Source organism: Lampris incognitus, chromosome 5 (assembly GCF_029633865.1).
Source record: "Lampris incognitus isolate fLamInc1 chromosome 5, fLamInc1.hap2, whole genome shotgun sequence".
NCBI lineage: Eukaryota > Metazoa > Chordata > Actinopteri > Lampriformes > Lampridae > Lampris > Lampris incognitus.
In genome coordinates, this window is record NC_079215.1 from 49,787,555 (window position 1) to 49,806,252 (window position 18,698).

Consider the following 18,698-nt stretch of genomic DNA (forward strand, 5'->3'; position numbering starts at 1 on the left):
GATTTGTACTGTACTTATTTCCTCAACGTGACATGAAAGGGTTGTTGACATGAAAGGGTTGTGGACTATCTGCAACAGCTATAATCACTCACCTTAAACAGTGAAATTAGATACATAGTAAGCAGTCAGTGAGTAAAAAAAACTCCCTCGGACGATTGTATGTTTACGTTAAGTAATATACAATCTACAATTGTCTACAATCATCAAAAATCACCAAAAAGGCCCAGCAGAGGATGTACTTTCTCCGCTAGCTCAAGAAATTCAACCTGCCCCAGGAACTGTTCTTCAAAACTGTTCTACTGTTGTTACAGTTCTACACTGCAATAATCCAGTCTGACCCCTGCACATCCATCACTGTCTGGTTCGGGTCGGGCCACCAAACAGGACAGGGACAGACCACAACGGACAGTCAGGCCTGCAGAGAAAATCATTGGTGCCAACCTGCCATCCATTCAGGACCTACACACCTGCAGACCCAGGGAACGGGCAGGCAACATCACTGTAGACCCACCACACCCTGGTCACAACCTGTTCCAGCTCCTCCCCTCTGGTAGGCGATACAGAGCACTGTACCCCAAAACAACCAGATATAAAAACAGTTTATTTTCACGGCTGTCATTCAAATGAACACTGTCAAATAAATCCAACCATTTTGTATATACTGTACTGTACATTGTACATATACTGGTACGCCCTGTCATGTCCATCTACCTTAGGCGTGTAAGTACCTGCTAACATCTATTTCAGCATCTCTGATATATATTCTCTGCACCATTGCATCTTATCACCTCTTATTTCACCCGTATAAGTCAATCCTTGTGTATATATATCTGAAGATTGTTGTGTTGTAGTGTTGTTATTCTATGTTAAGTACACCGAGAGAGCCATAAAACCGGAGTCAAATTCCATGTATGTGCAAATCCACATGGCCAATAAACATGATTCTGATTATGGCATGTATTCTGTATATTATTCAGGCATATTACATGTCACAACAGTAACAAGACAACAAGAGCTGGAAATGTTTGGATCATATCTCTGAATTTTATTACACATACTGCACTTCAGGTGTCTGTATTTAAATTACATCTATGACAAACAAGAAATGCCCCGTTATATAAATTGCAATATTTGTAGTGAATAGAGATATGTGGAGAGTTATCATACATAGTGTGACATTTGTGAGAATCTTTCGAATCTGTTCTTATATCTTATACAGATGAAACAAATACAATAAAAGCATATAAACAATTAAAAAGATAAATAAAGTGCATGTCACACTATCTCCCAATTAGTTAGAATTTGCTAACTGTCTATCTTCAATCATGTAACACACGTGTACATAAAAAAAACCTCAGTTGGGAAAATACTTGAAATTGGGTATACCACTTTAACACCACTTCATGCCAAGTTTTTTTTTCTTTTTTTATCATTAATTGATTTGAGCTGATCCAATGACTCCATAATTATACATTAGTTTAAGAACTTATGTTCAGGTACTCTTATCAGTAGAACATTTAAGATTTTTTTTCTTTTTTCAAATAAAATGTTATTTCCTATTCCAGAGGCAATAAATAACAGTCTTAAAGAAGACAGCAACACAAAAAGGAATGGTTCTTGTTTCAAGTATGCATCTGATAAATTACTACTAAAGTCTTGTAATGAACACATGATGAATGAACCCTACTGATAACAACATCCATTCTGTAACATATTAGAAACCTTGGTCTGGTATTAGAGCGAGTTTACACCTGGGGGTGATGGGGGAGTGCACGTGACATGGACATGTGTTCAACAGTGGACATGTTAAATCACGTGGGGGCAGTATAGTACTATGCCACATAAAATCCACCATGAGATATGATAAATGGATGCACTGCATGAAACTTAGCATAACTTTACAGTCTTCTGGAGCTCGTGAATAGACTACTTCAGATAGGGGAAACCGCATTCCGCACCTACATCTGGGACTGTTCTGTTTTGAGTACATATAAAAGAAAAGATACTGGAAATGAACCGAGAGGATAAGTGAGCGAGAGTTTGTTTCTTTTCCTGTACTGTAAGCCTGTCTGATCTTTTGAGCCCGCTTGCTGAATTTGAAAGCAAACTGACTCACTCAAAAACCACTACTTCCTCGAAGCACCTAAATAATCCACTACGTTTAACTACTGCTATCTTCTCTGTCATGGTAATAGACTGGTGTTGACATAACAGAATGCCCGTATCTGAAGACAGTATTTCAGGTTTTGAGCCCTTTCACGAAAAAGTATCAGGCTTGGACGCCACGTTATTTTGGTTTACATCAGAACAATGATTTAGCGTACACATGCTTAGAACACTTTTATCTAGATATCTACAGTAGTCACCTTCACTGTGCCGAGTTTGTCATGGTCAAGTGACAAAGGATTTTCTTTCCGTTCATAAATACGTATGTTTATGTTAAAGGATACTGAAGCTAATCTATTTCAAGTCTGGTTGTTGCCGTGACCCCCTGCATTGTTGACTAGCTGAGTGAAATTATACATAAGAAACACCTGCATGCTCACACACTTCTCTCTCTCACACGTGCGTGCACGTGCGCACGTACACACACGTGTATACGTGTACACACACACACACACATACACACACACTAATTCATAAATCTCAGGGGTATGAATTCAAATGCATGAAAAACGAGTCTGCTGACATTGCTACTTCATGAGGTGTGTGCGTGTGTGTGTGTGTGTGTGTGTGTGTGTGTGTGTGTGTGTGTGTGTGGAATACAGTAAGAACCAGGGTGAAAGTGGGTCTGCGTTGAATTTCCTGCAAGGTAGAGATAAGGACTGAGCCTAAACCCTGTCAGCCAAGGCTTTACTCTGCAACAGGACACAGCCCTCTAGAACCACCAGAAATAGACCTAAGGTAGCTGCTGCCACTCCTCCTGCCCCTTTCTTCCCTTGACTCAAAGCAAGAGAGTGAGGGTGGGGAAGGGTGGGGGGGTGGGGGGGGTTTCCACGATGCGTCTTTACTGACAGTACCTTAACTGAATTTGCCTAGATTCACTCATGGAGGAGAAACCCCTAAACAGGCAAAGAAGTAAAGTGATCGTCTTGTGTTCTTTTAATGGGATTCTTTCTGATTTGATTGGACCTCAGTTTACCCCCCACCGGGTCTTATTGTTTTGTTTGATTAACAGGAAAATAGAAGGGCTTTTGAGAGACAAAAACGAGTGACTGGATTAAGGACTCACAGCAGTCAGCAGGTTTCGATCAGTAAAGCACATTTTGACCTTTTGTACTTAATATACATACATCCATATGACGTGCATTCACACAGACACACACGCGCACAAATATACATCTCATGAAGAGCCGTACATAACATGGAGCATCACCTTTTTAAATACTTTTATCTTAGAAAAACAATAAATGCACATTTACAGTAGGTTTTTTTTCACTTCTGATTTTAAATTAGCATCAGTCAAATATAGTAATCAATATATACCATATTAGATATACTCTGAAATTGGAATGTACATTGTTTCTAAGTGCTTGACTGTTGTTGCATTGTTTTTCCAAAAGGCATCGTAAATCCTAACGTCTTCTCTGTGGACATCATTTGGTCACATTCTGTGAGGGGCTGCTGCCAGCTGCAGCCTTTTCTACCTGTGAACTTCCAGGACTTTGGGTCACTACTGCAGCCCCACCAACCGCTCTGCCTCCAGCAGAGGTCTCAAACTTTCCTGCCGAGTAGCCCTGCTTTTCCTCCATTGCCTTAGGCTGCTGGTCTTTGCTCTTGCCCCCCTCCTGGGAGCCCAGTTTGATCGGCCCCAAAACATTTTTGGCCACAGTGGTCAGCTGTGTGACAAAGCTCGTCTTGTCGCCGGGGGAGACCGGGCGAGACTTGCAGAGGGAAGGCCCGCAGAGGGAGGGGGTGACAGATGTAGGGGAGGGAGAGGGTGAAGGCGAGTGCTCCTCCACCACCTCCAGACGACACTTGTCCTCCCAGTCCAGGGTGCCTCGGTAGCAGTTGACGGGCCCGAGTCCCTGCCTCACCTTGGACAGGGAAAGGGGCTGGCCATGCGGGGGCACAACAGGTGCGAGGACCCTGGCAGGAAGTTTGGGGCTTTTGGACGTCAGGTCTGAAGTCCTCAAATCGTTGCTCTCAACTCCACTCTTCCTCAGGCTTTCCCCCATACCTGATGGTTTAAAGGTTTTGTTCATGGCCAGTGGTCCTCCTGACACTGTGCCACTGATGCCAATGCCTTTATCCGAGGTGTGGCTGGTGCCCTTGCCTAATGCACCACACGGCTGGTTGGGCCTACTCCTGCTGTCTCCTTCTAGCTTTGGTGCAGCTCTACCCCTTTCACTTTCCTGGGGATCTTTAGTGTTAGTGAACATACTCCTTCCCACCTTGTCTTGTTGTTTGGGAGATAAGTCTCTCTGGCTTTGGGGACTCTTCTCAGCCCCCCTTAGACCAACAAAGCTTCCTATTGTCCCCGAGGGGCTGCTGGGAGTTGTAACTTTTGTGGTTTCTGTACTTGGGGACCGTAGTCTAGAGTTGTGGTCAGCCTGAGACATAAAATGACTTGTTAGAGGTTTTCTGCTAAGGGATGACTGGGTTTCCGTGGCTCCAACTCCACTTTGAGATTTCTCTAGGAAAGGTGTTGCCTTGCCTTCCTTCTCCCTCTCTTTTTCCCTCTCCCTTTCCTTTTCCCGCTCCCTCCCTGCCAGCAGTGCTTCCCGGCTGAGGGGTGACTCCTGCCTCCCAAGTCTTCTCACTGGTTTCAGTACACCTGTTTCAGGGACCAATGAAGCAGATGGCGAGGCCAGCGATGAGGGGAGGGGAGGTGGGTTGGGAGGCAGGTTCTCCCCTTCTGTCTCCAGCAGGCTCTGGAGGCCCACCTCACAGAGGAAAGCATCTTTACGGTAGTCTGAGTGCTGCACCTCCAGACTGTGCTTCCTCAGCGGACCCCCAAGGCCTCCTGTAGAACTGGATTGGGTCAGCGGTGAGCCCAACTTCTCCGCTGATTGGACCCGCTTGAGGAGAGGTGATCGTGGGGGCTCAGCACTCTTGGGCCTTGGACGGACAACTGGGGGGGAGGAGTGGAGCTTGGCAGGGAAGGTCTGGGTGGTGTTAGAGCTTCCTACAGTGTGGCCAGGTAGGGATGGAGGGGAAGACTGTGTGGGGGAGGGTGTGTGAGCGAGTGGGGACAGGGGGATGTTGCCGGCAGACTTGCAACGGGCTGATCGGTACTGGCGGTGGAGTTTAGGGGAGAGGCCGTGCAGTGAGCTGGGCCTCATATGTTGGGAGGCAGCAGGGGAGTTTGGGGTGCTGGACGCAGGGGAGCTGCTCTGGGAAGAGGCACCTTAAAGAAGAACACAGAGCAGGAGGGGGGGGGGGGGGAGAAAAAACACAAGTTTTTTGTAATACATATTTTACTTTTCATTTGAAAATTATCTTAATTAAGACTTGTTTTTTTTTGTTGGATTACCCACCCCCCTTTTCTCCCCAATTGTATCTGGTCAATTACCCCACTCTTCCAAGCCATCCGGGTCTCTGCTCCACTCCCTCTGCCGATCCGGGGAGGGCTGCAGACTACCACATGCTTCCTCCGATACATGTGGAATCGCCAGCTGCTTCTCACCTGACAGTGAGGATTTTCGCCAGGGGGACATAGCACGTGGGAAGATCATGCTATCCCCCCCGAACAGGTGTCCTGACCGACCAGAGGAGGAGCTAGTGCAACGACCAGGACCAATACCCATATCTGGCTTCCAACCTGTAGACACGGCCAATTGTGTCTGTAGGGACGCCCTACCAAGCCGGAGGCAACACGGGGATTTGAACCAGGATCCCCGTGTTGGTAGGCAACGGAATAGACTGCTATGCTACCCAGACGCCTCCTTAATTAAGACTTTTAAACCATTATTTTGCAGTAGTGAAATGGTATAACTGTTTAAGGGAATTGGTGTGAGTGAATAGGGCATGTAATTCATTCGTCAATTTTTATGCAGTTTCTACCTGTGCAATTTTGCCATACAATTTGGTATTATCCTCTTAATATTACCCCAAGAGGATTAGTAGCATTGCTCAGATTAGAGCAGGTGACATCTGTGCAACGGCAGACTCATTTCAGCTCTATGCCGAGCCTCAACTTGAACACTCATGATTGCATGTGTAATTCCAGTGCTTACCCAAATATGTGGGCTCAGGAGTGGAGCGGTAGCCCTGCGTGGGGGACCGGGCTGACAGGCTGTGAGTAGGGGAGCCAGGGAGACTCTCACTGGAGGACAGAGAGCGGTTCAGAGAAGAAAGGCTGTGGCTGGTATGGAGCAGGTTTGACTGCTTTGTGATCTTGCGGAACAAAGAGTTGCGCTTCTTACTGCGAGTGAGTGAAAAGAGAGGGAAACAATAAAATGAACATTTGAAATGTCTCTGACATGTAGGTAGGGTATATAACACATGTAAATCTAAGAAATCATTCCCAGCATAACCCGGTGCTAATAATCCAGAAAAAGAAATGTCACACTTGATTAATAAATTACCATGAGAAAAGTGTTAAGGCAAGAAAAGTGTGAAAACCAGAGGCTTGATGCACCAGTTGTGTGTGAAGTTCTTACTAAATCTAGCTGTCACGTAAGTAGCTACTAAATCAGAATTTACACCACACCAAATAAAGTCCTACTAGTTATAACTAAGAACGTATCAAAGAAGATTGAATCAGTTCATCCGGATACAATGTTTATAAACGTTGTAAACTGTTACACATACCAGGAAGTGTAGTCATTGGAGTTCACTAATGGAGAACTGTAACATATATATATACACTACCGTTCAAAAGTTTGGGATCACCCAAACAATTTCGTGTTTTCCATGAAAAGTCACACTTATTCACCACCATATGTTGTGAAATGAATAGAAAATAGAGTCAAGACATTGACAAGGTTAGAAATAATGATTTTTATTTGAAATAAGATTTTTTTTACATCAAACTTTGCTTTCGTTAAAGAATCCTCCATTTGCAGCAATTACAGCATTGCAGACCTTTGGCATTCTAGCTGTTAATTTGTTGAGGTAATCTGGAGAAATTGCACCCCACGCTTCCAGAAGCAGCTCCCACAAGTTGGATTGGTTGGATGGGCACTTCTTTGAGCAGATTGAGTTTCTGGAGCATCACATTTGTGGGGTCAATTAAACACTCAAAATGGCCAGAAAAAGAGAACTTTCATCTGAAACTCGACAGTCTATTCTTGTTCTTAGAAATGAAGGCTATTCCATGCGAGAAATTGCAAAGAAATTGAAGATTTCCTACACCGGTGTGTACTACTCCCTTCAGAGGACAGCACAAACAGGCTCTAACAGGTACTATTTAATGAAGATGCCAGTTGGGGACCTGTGAGGCGTCTGTTTCTCAAACTAGAGACTCTAATGTACTTATCTTCTTGCTCAGTTGTGCAACGCGGCCTCCCACTTCTTTTTCTACTCTGGTTAGAGCCTGTTTGTGCTGTCCTCTGAAGGGAGTAGTACACACCGGTGTAGGAAATCTTCAATTTCTTAGCAATTTCTCGCATGGAATAGCCTTCATTTCTAAGAACAAGAATAGACTGTCGAGTTTCAGATGAAAGTTCTCTTTTTCTGGCCATTTTGAGCGTTTAATTGACCCCACAAATGTGATGCTCCAGAAACTCAATCTGCTCAAAGAAGTGCCCATCCAACCAATCCAACTTGTGGGAGCTGCTTCTGGAAGCGTGGGGTGCAATTTCTCCAGATTACCTCAACAAATTAACAGCTAGAATGCCAAAGGTCTGCAATGCTGTAATTGCTGCAAATGGAGGATTCTTTGACGAAAGCAAAGTTTGATGTAAAAAAAATCTTATTTCAAATACAAATCATTATTTCTAACCTTGTCAATGTCTTGACTCTATTTTCTATTCATTTCACAACATATGGTGGTGAATAAGTGTGACTTTTCATGGAAAACACAAAATTGTTTGGGTGATCCCAAACTTTTGAACGGTAGTGTATAATCCAGTGATTTAAATAAATCTTTGAGACAGTACAAGTCTGTTTCATGCCATAAGCAATCATCAGCTGTCAATAAAGTTACTTGAGGAAAGGACATACCATTTACTGCCTCGTCATGCACGTAACGTGCACAATGTCCAGTGGGGAAGGGAGAGGTGCGACATTCAAAAATTCAAAAACATGTGATCGCTAATGGTCCAATTTGGGGGGGGGGGGGGGGTTGGTATTTGTCTATTGACATGATTTATTTATAATTACAAAATCGGTGCTTATATCTATGTCTGCAACTGCTGGCCAATTCATTCCTGTTATTCAATGTGGACATTTCTGGTTTGCAAATGATGACATATTTTTCAGTTAGACGTAGATTGCACATTTTACTACTGGTTGAATATGCTGTTTTTTGAGAGGATTTTCCAGGTGGTTGAATAATTAATGTTTCTGTCCGCCAATGACCAAATATAACGACTTAAAGATGTTACATTCTTTAAACGGTTGTTTCTGAAGCTACACGTGTGTGCATTAAACCTCTTTTTGAATGTTTCCTCTGTTAGACCGATGCATGTCTCTATTTTGCCATTGTCATTTCTTGTCACCGTAGCATGATAGATAACTCCCTTCATCTGGCATTTTCCCTCGAGGGGGCATGACTCGTTCACACGGCAGTTGCAGTTGGGGGTGTCCGGTTGTATTGAAGGTGTCATTGATTTGTTCATGATTCTTGTGTTGTGAGACCATATTATTTGTTGAATGTTAGGCACGCAGCTGTAACTAATTTTGATGGTGTTACTATTGAATATCTTCCTCAGTTGATGGTCTGGGGTAAAGCACTTATCCAAAAGTTCAAAAAACTGCCTACCATTGTTTGTGGCCACGGTATCACTGTAGGGTGGGTTGTACCAGGTGATGTTTCATTTTCTGCTACGTTTGTTGATTTGCTGGCAGTCAGTATTTAATGGTGGGTTGTACGTGAGCTAAAATTGTAGCCACTTTTTTGTAATGCATCTTGGTATGGGGGTGTAGCTTCATTGAAGATGGACTCATTAGATGATAATTTTGAGAGTCTTCTATTAATGCTTTCTGGGATATTATTCAAGATGGAGGGTGGGTGGTTGCTTTCTCTATGGACATACTGCAGTGTGTTGTTGGGCTTAATGTACGGCTTGTCTGTGCCGTTCCTAAGGTCCATTGAGATGTTAAGAAAGTCAATTTGTTTTTTGTTGGCTTCAATTGTGATTTTTAGCCCATTGTTTGTGAATATTTTGCATGTTGTTTTCTTAATTTGCTCGACCTCTTGGTGTTTTGCTACATTGAATCCAGGAATGAATTGGCCAGCAGTTGCATACATAGATATAAGAACCTATTTTGTAATTATAAATAAATCATGCCAATAGACAAATACCACCCCCCCCCCACACACACACACACTGGACCGTTAGGGATCACATGTTTTTGAATTTTTGAACGTTGCACCTCCATTAGAGATCACATGTTTTTGAATTTTTGAATGTCGCACCGCTCCCTTCCCCATTGGACACTGTGCACACGATGTTCATGACGAGCCAGTAAATGGTATGTTGTTTCCCGTGTAGCTTTATTGACAGCTGATGATTGCTTATGGCATGAGACAGGCTTGTACTGTCTCATAAATAATTTACTTGACTCACTGGATTATTTTGCCCCTTATTTGTTGAGCACTTTCTCTACCGTTGAGTGTTTCTTTTAACAAAGTTACACACACACACACATATATATATATATATATATATATATATATATATATATATATATATAGTAACATGTACAGATAAATAGAAGCGCAAGCCCTTGGCTAACAGGTCAGACCCTTTAGTCGACTGGTTAATGTAGTCACCCGTGGTGCGGGAGACATGGGTTCGCGTCCCGGTTGTGGCTGTTCTAAGATTGCCTCCCCCGATAACCCCACTCTTTCAAACCATCTCATTCACTGCTCCACCTCCTCTGCCAGTCTGGGTGGGTGGGTGGGGGGGGACTGCAGACTACCACATGCCTCCTCCGATACACATGGAGTCACCAGCTGCTTCTTTTCACCTGACAGTGAGGAGTTTCACCAGGGGGACGTAGCGCATGGGAGGATCACGCTATTCCACCCAGTCCACCCCCCCCCCTCAAAACAGGTGCCCCGACTGACCAGAGGAGGCGCTAGGGTAGCGACCAGGAAACATACCCACATCTGGCTTCCCACCTGCAGACACGGCCAATTGTGTCTGTAGGGACGCCCGACCAAGCCAGAGGTAACACGGGGATTCGAACCACTGATCCCCATGTTGGTAGGCAACGGAATAGACCGCCAAGCCACCTGAATGCCCTGAACTGTAACATTTTCTCAAAGCGACAGTAATAACACAAAGAGACCAAACTTTGACTACAACAAACATAAAGGCCAGCTCAGACTATTAGGAACTACCATTTGAAAATGGAGAAAATATCTGTTGTCAGCCTGTTTCACGCAATACAATGCATCCCTTTGATTTAGCCTATATGATAATGTGGACATTTTTGTGTGCCGTTCCATCTTTATATGTGTGAATGGTTTTTGATTGGCTGCTGGCTGCAGTGATGTTTGCCTTGTAACTGATTTACACATGGCTAAGACTTTACTAGCAACGACATTCCTTACATATGAACAGTGCAACCTAAATTAGTAAATTGCTAGCTTAAAACTTACTGTGAACTTAGTGAGAACTTAACATACAATCTCAGTGACAAACTTAGGAACGATCAGTGCAACCCTGTCCATTTCTCTTAGTGAAGACTATCTGTGTTCTCTTAATATAAAGTGACACCTGTTAAAAAAATATGTAACATTTTCATTATAGTTGTTATGTTGAGTAAGCCACCTAGTACCTGTCCTGGCCATCCTTTCCCATGGTCCTCTTGTTGCGTCTAGCCATTTTACATTTGTAGCTGGCCTTCCGAGCCGGACCGACTTTGATGGACGTATTCTCAAAGGGCGTGGTGGTCACCGTCACTTTGTTCCCACTCTAGATGGTGGGAATATCACTGACATTAATATTTAGCCACTGCAACATACTATACATCTATGTCTGCAATGAGGGAATTAAAGGGAATTAAAAGATTTCACACATTATCTATTTAAAAAAAAATTTTTTTTCACCCTTTTCCTCCCCAATTGAATTTTGCCAATTACACCATTCTTCCAAGCCGTCCCGGTCTCTGCTCTCACCCCCTCTGCCAATCCGGGGAGGGCGCCCCGGCTGACCAGAGGAAGCGCTACTGCAGCAACTAGGACACATACCCACATCTGGCTTCCCACCCGCAGACATGGCCAATTGTGTCTGTAGGGACGCCCGACCAAGCCGGAGGTAACACGGGGATTCGAGCTGGCAATCCCATGTTGTTAGGCAACAAAATCGACCGCTACGCTACCTGGATGTCCCGAATAGCCCCATTAAGAAAAACTGAGTGCTGTACATGGAGACTTGATAGACCTTGTCACGTGATAAACAAGCAAGTATAAATATAGACCTTATGGTCTCTACCTTCAAAATGAGCTCCACCACCTCGGTGTGCACCAGGCCATGCACAGATTCACCATTGACATGAGTGATGAGATCTCCAGCACAAAGGCCAGCTTCCTGGGCAGGGCCTCCATCCTCCACATGCTGCCATTAGGAAGGAGACACACACATAATGTTGCAGGGAAAACCAATCAGGTTTATAATGCACCTATGAAATTCATATCGTTTGGAGTATTTTGAATGTGAACAGTTCTGCCTTGAGGCTAGAAACTACAGAACATAGAATTTAACTTGGACACATGCACATTTTGTCGGGTATTTGTTAATATAGGACAAACTCATTCCCAGTCCTCAGTCATCCATCCATCCATCCATCCATTATCTGAACTGCTTATCCTGCTCTCAGGGACGCGGGGATGCCGGAGCCTATCCCAGCAGTCACTGGGCGGCAGGCGGAGGGGGGGGGGGGCACGCTGGACAGGCCATCAGGCCATCACACACGGCCGACATATATATATATACACACACACACACACACACACACACACACACACACACACACACACACACACACACACACACACACACATTCATATCTAGGGACAATTTAGTATGGCCAATTCACCTGACCTACATGTCTTTGGACTGTGGGAGGAAACCGGAGCCCCCAGCGGAAACCCATGCAGACACGGGGAGAACATGCAAACTCCATACAGAGGACGACCTGGGACGACGCCCAAGGTTGGACTACCCTGGGGCTCGAACCCAGGACCTTCTTGCTCTCAGGTGACTGTGCCACCGTGCCACCCTAGAGCAGATATATTATAGATTTTAGAAGAGTTTATTGTTGTTCCTCCATACATGGAAATCAACTGTCACTTGGATCCAAATGGATTAGAAGGCTTAAAACTTGCATATTCTGCTAAGAATAAGAAAAAAACTGCATCAGCTGACTGAAAAACAGCACCTTACACGTACGATGTTCCCTTCCAAGGAGATGGTCTGGAGCACACAGTTAACAGTAATTATACTTTAATAGGTGCAAACAAAATGTTTCAACATGGAGTATTTTCATTATAGTTCTCTGTGTTGAAATGCCGGTTTATTGTTTGCACTCAGTAAGTTATTGTGACTATTAAAAATGGGCTGCAGACCTATTCCTTCATTCATCACCTGGCCCCATCTTGAATACCTTTTCACTCCCTTTCATTTGAGGTTTCTAATTTGCAAGCCTGACCTCCACCTCGTTCACTAAATCGAAGCAAATACAGACAAGCCATCTCTGTTCATTCAAAGTCAAGGACACCAGACCCAAAGCAAAGCAGAAACTTCAGCAAAAAACATCAACGTGGGCAAGTTAAAAAATGAAAATAAAAACCACAGAACAACTCATGTGACTTTCATATCAGCTCTCTCACCCAAACAATGTGATGCACACTGTAGACGTCACTCTCTCCAATGTAAACCCTGATGGCCCGGAGGGTGAAACCGTACTTCTTCCCGGAGCGATGGATGGTGATGGGGGAGCGCAGCACACTGACGGTGGGGCAGAAATCTCTGCTGGGGGAGGAGTCACGGGACGAGGGGTTGGAGGAGAAGGAGCGGGGAGACATGGGGCTGGCCAGTGGGGAAAAGCCGCCATGGGGCTCCACTGAGGAGAATGGGGAGTGTGTGGGGAAAGACAGAAAAATAGAAAGAATATCTATGTAGATTAATTTCATTCACCCGGGTAAGTAAAATATTCAGGGGAGGTTTATACTTTGTTCACTTGAGGTCAGTTTTCAGTTTGAAATTGTTAAACCATTCATCCGGATAGCTTATTCAGCTCTGATGCCAGGGGGAGAACGTCATTATTTATCCTTGTGGTAAAGCCACACCAATTTTTGAAAGAGGACCTAACTGGGGACAGCCATTCAGAGCACACCTTCCTTTGGCGTGCCCTGAACAGGGAGGTGGCCCAGGTCATATCACATTAGTTCTGCTGGCTTTCTATTCTACCAGGTAGTTTATTACATTCCCCTGTCCAGTTATTTCATCCTCCAATCAGGGAGGTTTTACACCTGACATACGATGGTAGGGGATGGAATCAAAAGAAAGAAAACATGATAACCCATTTAAGAATGGGTCATGCAGGTCTCAATTATTCACTATACAGAACAGCCAACAATTCTGCAGGAATATGCATATGTTGTAATTAATTTGAAACAATAGAGCTTGAGTACTATTTCAATATAGGGGATACAATGAGGATTATCATTTATTTTTGTAATATTTCATTAGAAGGTATTTTTGGGAAATCATCAAGCAAAACATTTCATCACATCAACTTTCTAAATGAATCTGGTCTAGTTGAAAGAATTTAGCTATCCTGCATAATCTGCTGCTTCATATTCCAGTCCAGTTGGTAGTGGTAATGCACTAATAAGCTGTTTTGCCTCCAGCAAATAAACACACAAAAAAAAGATACCCAAACAAAAATAGCTGTCGCTCACATCATGAACGCTTCTGAATATATGCACAGTCATGGTCTTTCCAGAAAGTTACCCTTTGTAATCCCTTTCCTGAAGTGTCAGATTTAATCATAGTATCACAGAAACAGAGTCGTCAAGGCTCAAAACACATTGTAAATTCAATTTCATCTGCACCTATAACAAAGGGTTTTGAGTGAAAAAAAAATCCTTTGGCTTTATCTGTTGAACCTATGACTCAATGGCGCTATTGCCATCAGTCTTACCTGTTGCATCTCCATATGTTATTACATAGGGTAGAGAATTATAGACCAATTTCCAAACTTTCTTTTTTATCTAAAATCCTTGAAAAAAAAACTAGTTGTGGACCAAATGCTGCAGCTGACTGAGGGTCATAACAGTTTTCGATAAAATTCAATCTGGCTTTTGTCATGTAACCCTGTGGTTAAATTATAGGCCTTAGATATATTATATTACACTATTAGATAAGAGTTTGGCCTATGTTGGTTATTTTGTTTACCTTTTGAATATGAATATATTATATTGTTGATATTGTTCTGCAAAACAGTTGTTTACCAATGTGAAATGCATTTACTTTTATTGTTGAAAACTTACTATTGTTGTGATTGGTTGGCTGTGGAGAGAATAACTTACCTTGAATGTGATTGGTTGAGAGGGCAGCGGGGAACGTCAGCGCAAGCAGACTGAACGGGGAGAGAAAGTAGGTCACTCGTCCCTTGTCTGAGCAAACGGAGCAGTTTGATGTCGAGTTGTTATATGCTATTTTGCGATGAGAGAAATGTAATTGAAGTTCAGTGAACAGTGATGTGTGCAGGTGTCTGACCGAGACCCATCCTGGGAACTGTTTGTGTGGACTGGGGAGACAAACTGACTACTCGTCAGTCCCATATGTGGACCCAGCGACGTTACGGAGCGAGCTAGCCAGTCGGTGTTCGTTGCTAGCACAGCAAGACGCGCGAATGGACTGGATGCGGTAAGGGGCTCTCCCCACAGTGAGTCGGGCCGTCTTCTAGTTTAGCGAAGTAACGTTATCAGTTACAGTGTAGTGGTGTGTTCATGCGACCATCGAGGAACGCAGAAGGAGTCGTCTGTTGCCGTGTTGTGCTGCCGAGGCGAGCGCACGGTTCGACCGTGAGATGGTGCTAACGGCTAACTAGCCAGTTAGCTAGGATGGCTGCCTGCCTGACGTTCGCTGCTGCACTGCGGTGGGAAGCGCGAGACGAAGAGGAGCATTCATTCTTTGTGAGTACAAGCTGGATGTGCGGGCTTCCAAGGGGAGCGAAGAGGGCTGTTTAGGGCCCCAACGTACCCGATAAAGAAACAGGCCTGCAACTGGGGGTTGACTTTCTTTTATTTTTATTGCCGGCTTAGTTATAGGGTTATTGAGCTGTATGCTAATGTGTTGGTCTGATTAATTTGTGTGTATATGAATGCAGATGCTTGTTAGCCATTGAGGCTTATTACTTTCATTCATTCTAATAATTATTACTCATAATACATTTGTATATATAATTCTATGTACCTGTGTGAGTGTGGATTATTCATGTGTGTTTATTCCTGTGGTGTCTGGGCTATGGTAAGTGACATGTGGAATTAGCCTTAAAAGGGCCGTCCACCATATTTTTACAACCTTAAAGGGCTAGTCCATCTTTTTACTGGAAGTAACCTGGTGACACCCAGAGATGTGTACACCATATTTTAGAACCTTAAAGGGCTAGTCCACCGTTTTAATATAAGTTACTCGGTGACACATTGAGGTGTCTAGACCATGTAAGATTGCCTTAAAGGGGTCATATGCCATATTTAAGCGCCTTAAAGGGGTAGTCAACCTTTTTAATTGGAGTTACCAGATGACACTGTAAGACATTTAGAGCCTTTAGAACATACTTTAAACACATAAGAAGCGAAGTTAACATACTTCAATAGTTTATTGGATACCGAGTTGTATAGAGAACGCAGGAGCATTGTCCTTGACAGTTAAAAGGGATAGATAGCGCTACAGTCACAAGCATAGTACTGAGACTGCATTACTAAGCATGTCCAGTGACATTCTTATCCATGCTGATAAAGGTGAATGCTCTATTCTTATTCTTCTAGATTTAACTGCTGCCTTTGATACCATCGATCATGCCATCTTACTTGATATGTTGGAGAACTGGGTTGGCATTTCTGGTACAGCATTAAATTGGTTTCGCTCTTATCTGACTAATGGATGTTTTAAAGTTTGTATGAATAATCTTGCATACTCGTCAGCTCCCCTACTGTGTGGAGTCCCTCAGGGGTCTGTCCTTGGACCTATCCTCTTTGCTTTATACATGCCTCCTCTGGGTTATTTGTTTAGTCACTTTCAAGACATGTCATACCACTGTTATTTGGATGATACTCAGATCTATTTCTCTGTCAAACCCAATATTCTGAATCAACTATCCTTCCCCTATGATTGCTTAGCTGCCACCAAAGACTGGATGTCCTTTAATTTCCTCCATCTAAACCCCGACAAAACTGAAGTTCTCTTAATAGGTCCTGAGAACTTTACCACTGCAGTTGATCAGTTTATTGGTCCACTTCATTCAAACATGAAACCTACCACTAAAAATCTTGGTATCATCTTTGACCATAATATCTTTTGATCACCATGTTACTAAACTTGTCCAATCCTGTTTTCTTCAGCTAAGAAATATTGCAGAAATCAGAAATATTTTGTCTTTTAAGGATGTCAAAACCTTAATTCACACTTTCATTTTCTCCCATCTAGATTTCTGTAACTCCCTCTACTCTTCCTTCAACCAAGCACATTTAAATCGTCTGCCGTTGTTTCAGAATGCAGCTGCTAGACTACTAACTAGAACTAGCCATAGGTCCCATATTACCCTTATTCTTGCATCCATCCATTGACTTCCCATAAAATTCAGAATAATCTATAAGCTTATTGATAACATTTAAAGCACTGCATGATCTTGCCCCAGTTACATTTCTGATCTTCTTATTCCTCATTCCACTTCGCGACCACTCCTCAAACCTGTCTTTTATCCATCCCTCACTCCAACTGCAAAACAAAAGGTGACTGCGCCTTTGCAGTTTTAGTTCCAAGCCTCTGGAATAATCTTACCCAAACCATTAGATTTGCTGAATCTTTGGACTGTTTTAAGCAGCTTCTAAAAACCCATCTTTTCAGGCAAGCCTTTTTATAGATCCCTATCTCTGCCTTCTGTTTTGGTTAATTTTTAGCTTGGTCTGTTACTCCCTATGCCATGTTTTATATTAATTCAATTTATTTTATGTATTTATTCGTATTTTCTGTATTGAGTGTAAAGCAATTTGTAACCGTGTGTTTTTAAAAGTGCTATGTCAATAAAAATTTGCTTACTTACATAGTACCAAAATATGGGCATTTTACATTGTTTTTTTTTTATGGCTATGCATAGGCAGATCTCCAAAATGCCCATTTAGCATCTCCAAAGAGTCATTCTGTGCCAAATGATGTTATGGGCCTTTTGGAGTGTGTGAGATGATCAGATTAACTATGTGGAAGAATAGAAAAGAACCACTTGATCACATATATACTTAATACATTTATTAAGGGATGAAGACTGTCAAGTTTTCCATTCTTTCCCAATGGTTTGTGTCTATTCTATTCTATTCTATTCTATGACACTTCTTACCTGCTGGTATGATAACAGATAGGGCGGTGGCGGAGGCTGACTTGATGACCTTGTTGCCCTGTCTGGAGTTGCGTTTTTCCCCGTCCCCTGACAGCTGCTGGTGGCGTGCCCGTCGCAGGACGAGGTCATTGGTGGCTCGTGGCCCCAAGGGGTCATAAAGAGATGTCATCACATCACGACTGGATGCAACAGGGCCTTGGGATGATGTGGTGATGGCTGAGGCAGCTCCTGGTGTGTCTATCGGTCTCGAGGTTTTGTCTGGTGGAGTAGAAGAATGACATAAGATATCAGTTACATCTTACTATTGTTTATAGTATAGACTTATGTAGATGAAAAGAGGTTATTGAAATCAGTTTCCCAGCTGCCCACTCACTCAACAGCAGTAATATGATGAGCCATCATGGTGCTCTTTAATTCTCCATTCTCAGTCCCTTCTCTTTCTCATGCTCTTGCCCATCTCCTCTCATTGTTTCACTCTCATTCAGTCCTTTCCTCTCTTTCTCCCCCTATTTGTTAATCATTTTCTCCCGTTCCTTCGCCACCCTATCTTTTACTTGCTCCAATTGTCACCCAAGCACCCCGACTCCTGCCAACACCCCTCGCCCCTTCCCCCACCTCCTCCGTTGAGCTCTCTCGGGCCGACCCGTGGCTCCAGCAGGTTGGGTGAGGGGACGTTGGCCCCATCCAGTGAGGTCCCGCGGGCCTTGTCGGAGGTCTGACGATACTGGAGTTCAGGCTCAGCCTCTAGAGCAGAGGCAAAACGATGCGTGTCCATCAGGGCAGAAAAGCGCCGTCGAGCCCCGAGGGGTGGGCTGGACTCCCCCTCCATGTAGAGGGACTCTGAACAGGATAGGCGCTTCCTGAACAAGACAAATATGGAAACACAGTCACTGAAAGGTAACAGACATAATGCATCTTTTTTTTTTAATTCTTTTTTAATAATGACTATGTGTTGTATCTCATTGTCGAAAAAGAGCTGTGACCCTTGCTACAAGTGTGGGAATGAGGGATAATTC

At 43.5% G+C, this 18,698-nt stretch overlaps 1 protein-coding gene across 1 annotated transcript in view; it reads right to left on the reverse strand.

Moving 5' to 3' along the window:
- Positions 1 to 3,596: 3,596 nt before the first annotated feature.
- mast1a (microtubule associated serine/threonine kinase 1a) overlaps positions 3,597 to 18,698 on the reverse strand; it is an 80,917-nt gene continuing 65,815 nt past the window's right edge. The window contains exons 21-27 of the mRNA XM_056280545.1: positions 18,298 to 18,542; positions 17,683 to 17,940; positions 12,950 to 13,182; positions 11,553 to 11,675; positions 10,897 to 11,033; positions 6,180 to 6,367; positions 3,597 to 5,350 (exon numbers count right to left, since the gene is read on the reverse strand). Of these exons, the coding sequence (XP_056136520.1) occupies positions 3,597 to 5,350; positions 6,180 to 6,367; positions 10,897 to 11,033; positions 11,553 to 11,675; positions 12,950 to 13,182; positions 17,683 to 17,940; positions 18,298 to 18,542 (2,938 nt within the window). The remainder of the gene's footprint in view (positions 5,351 to 6,179; positions 6,368 to 10,896; positions 11,034 to 11,552; positions 11,676 to 12,949; positions 13,183 to 17,682; positions 17,941 to 18,297; positions 18,543 to 18,698) is intronic.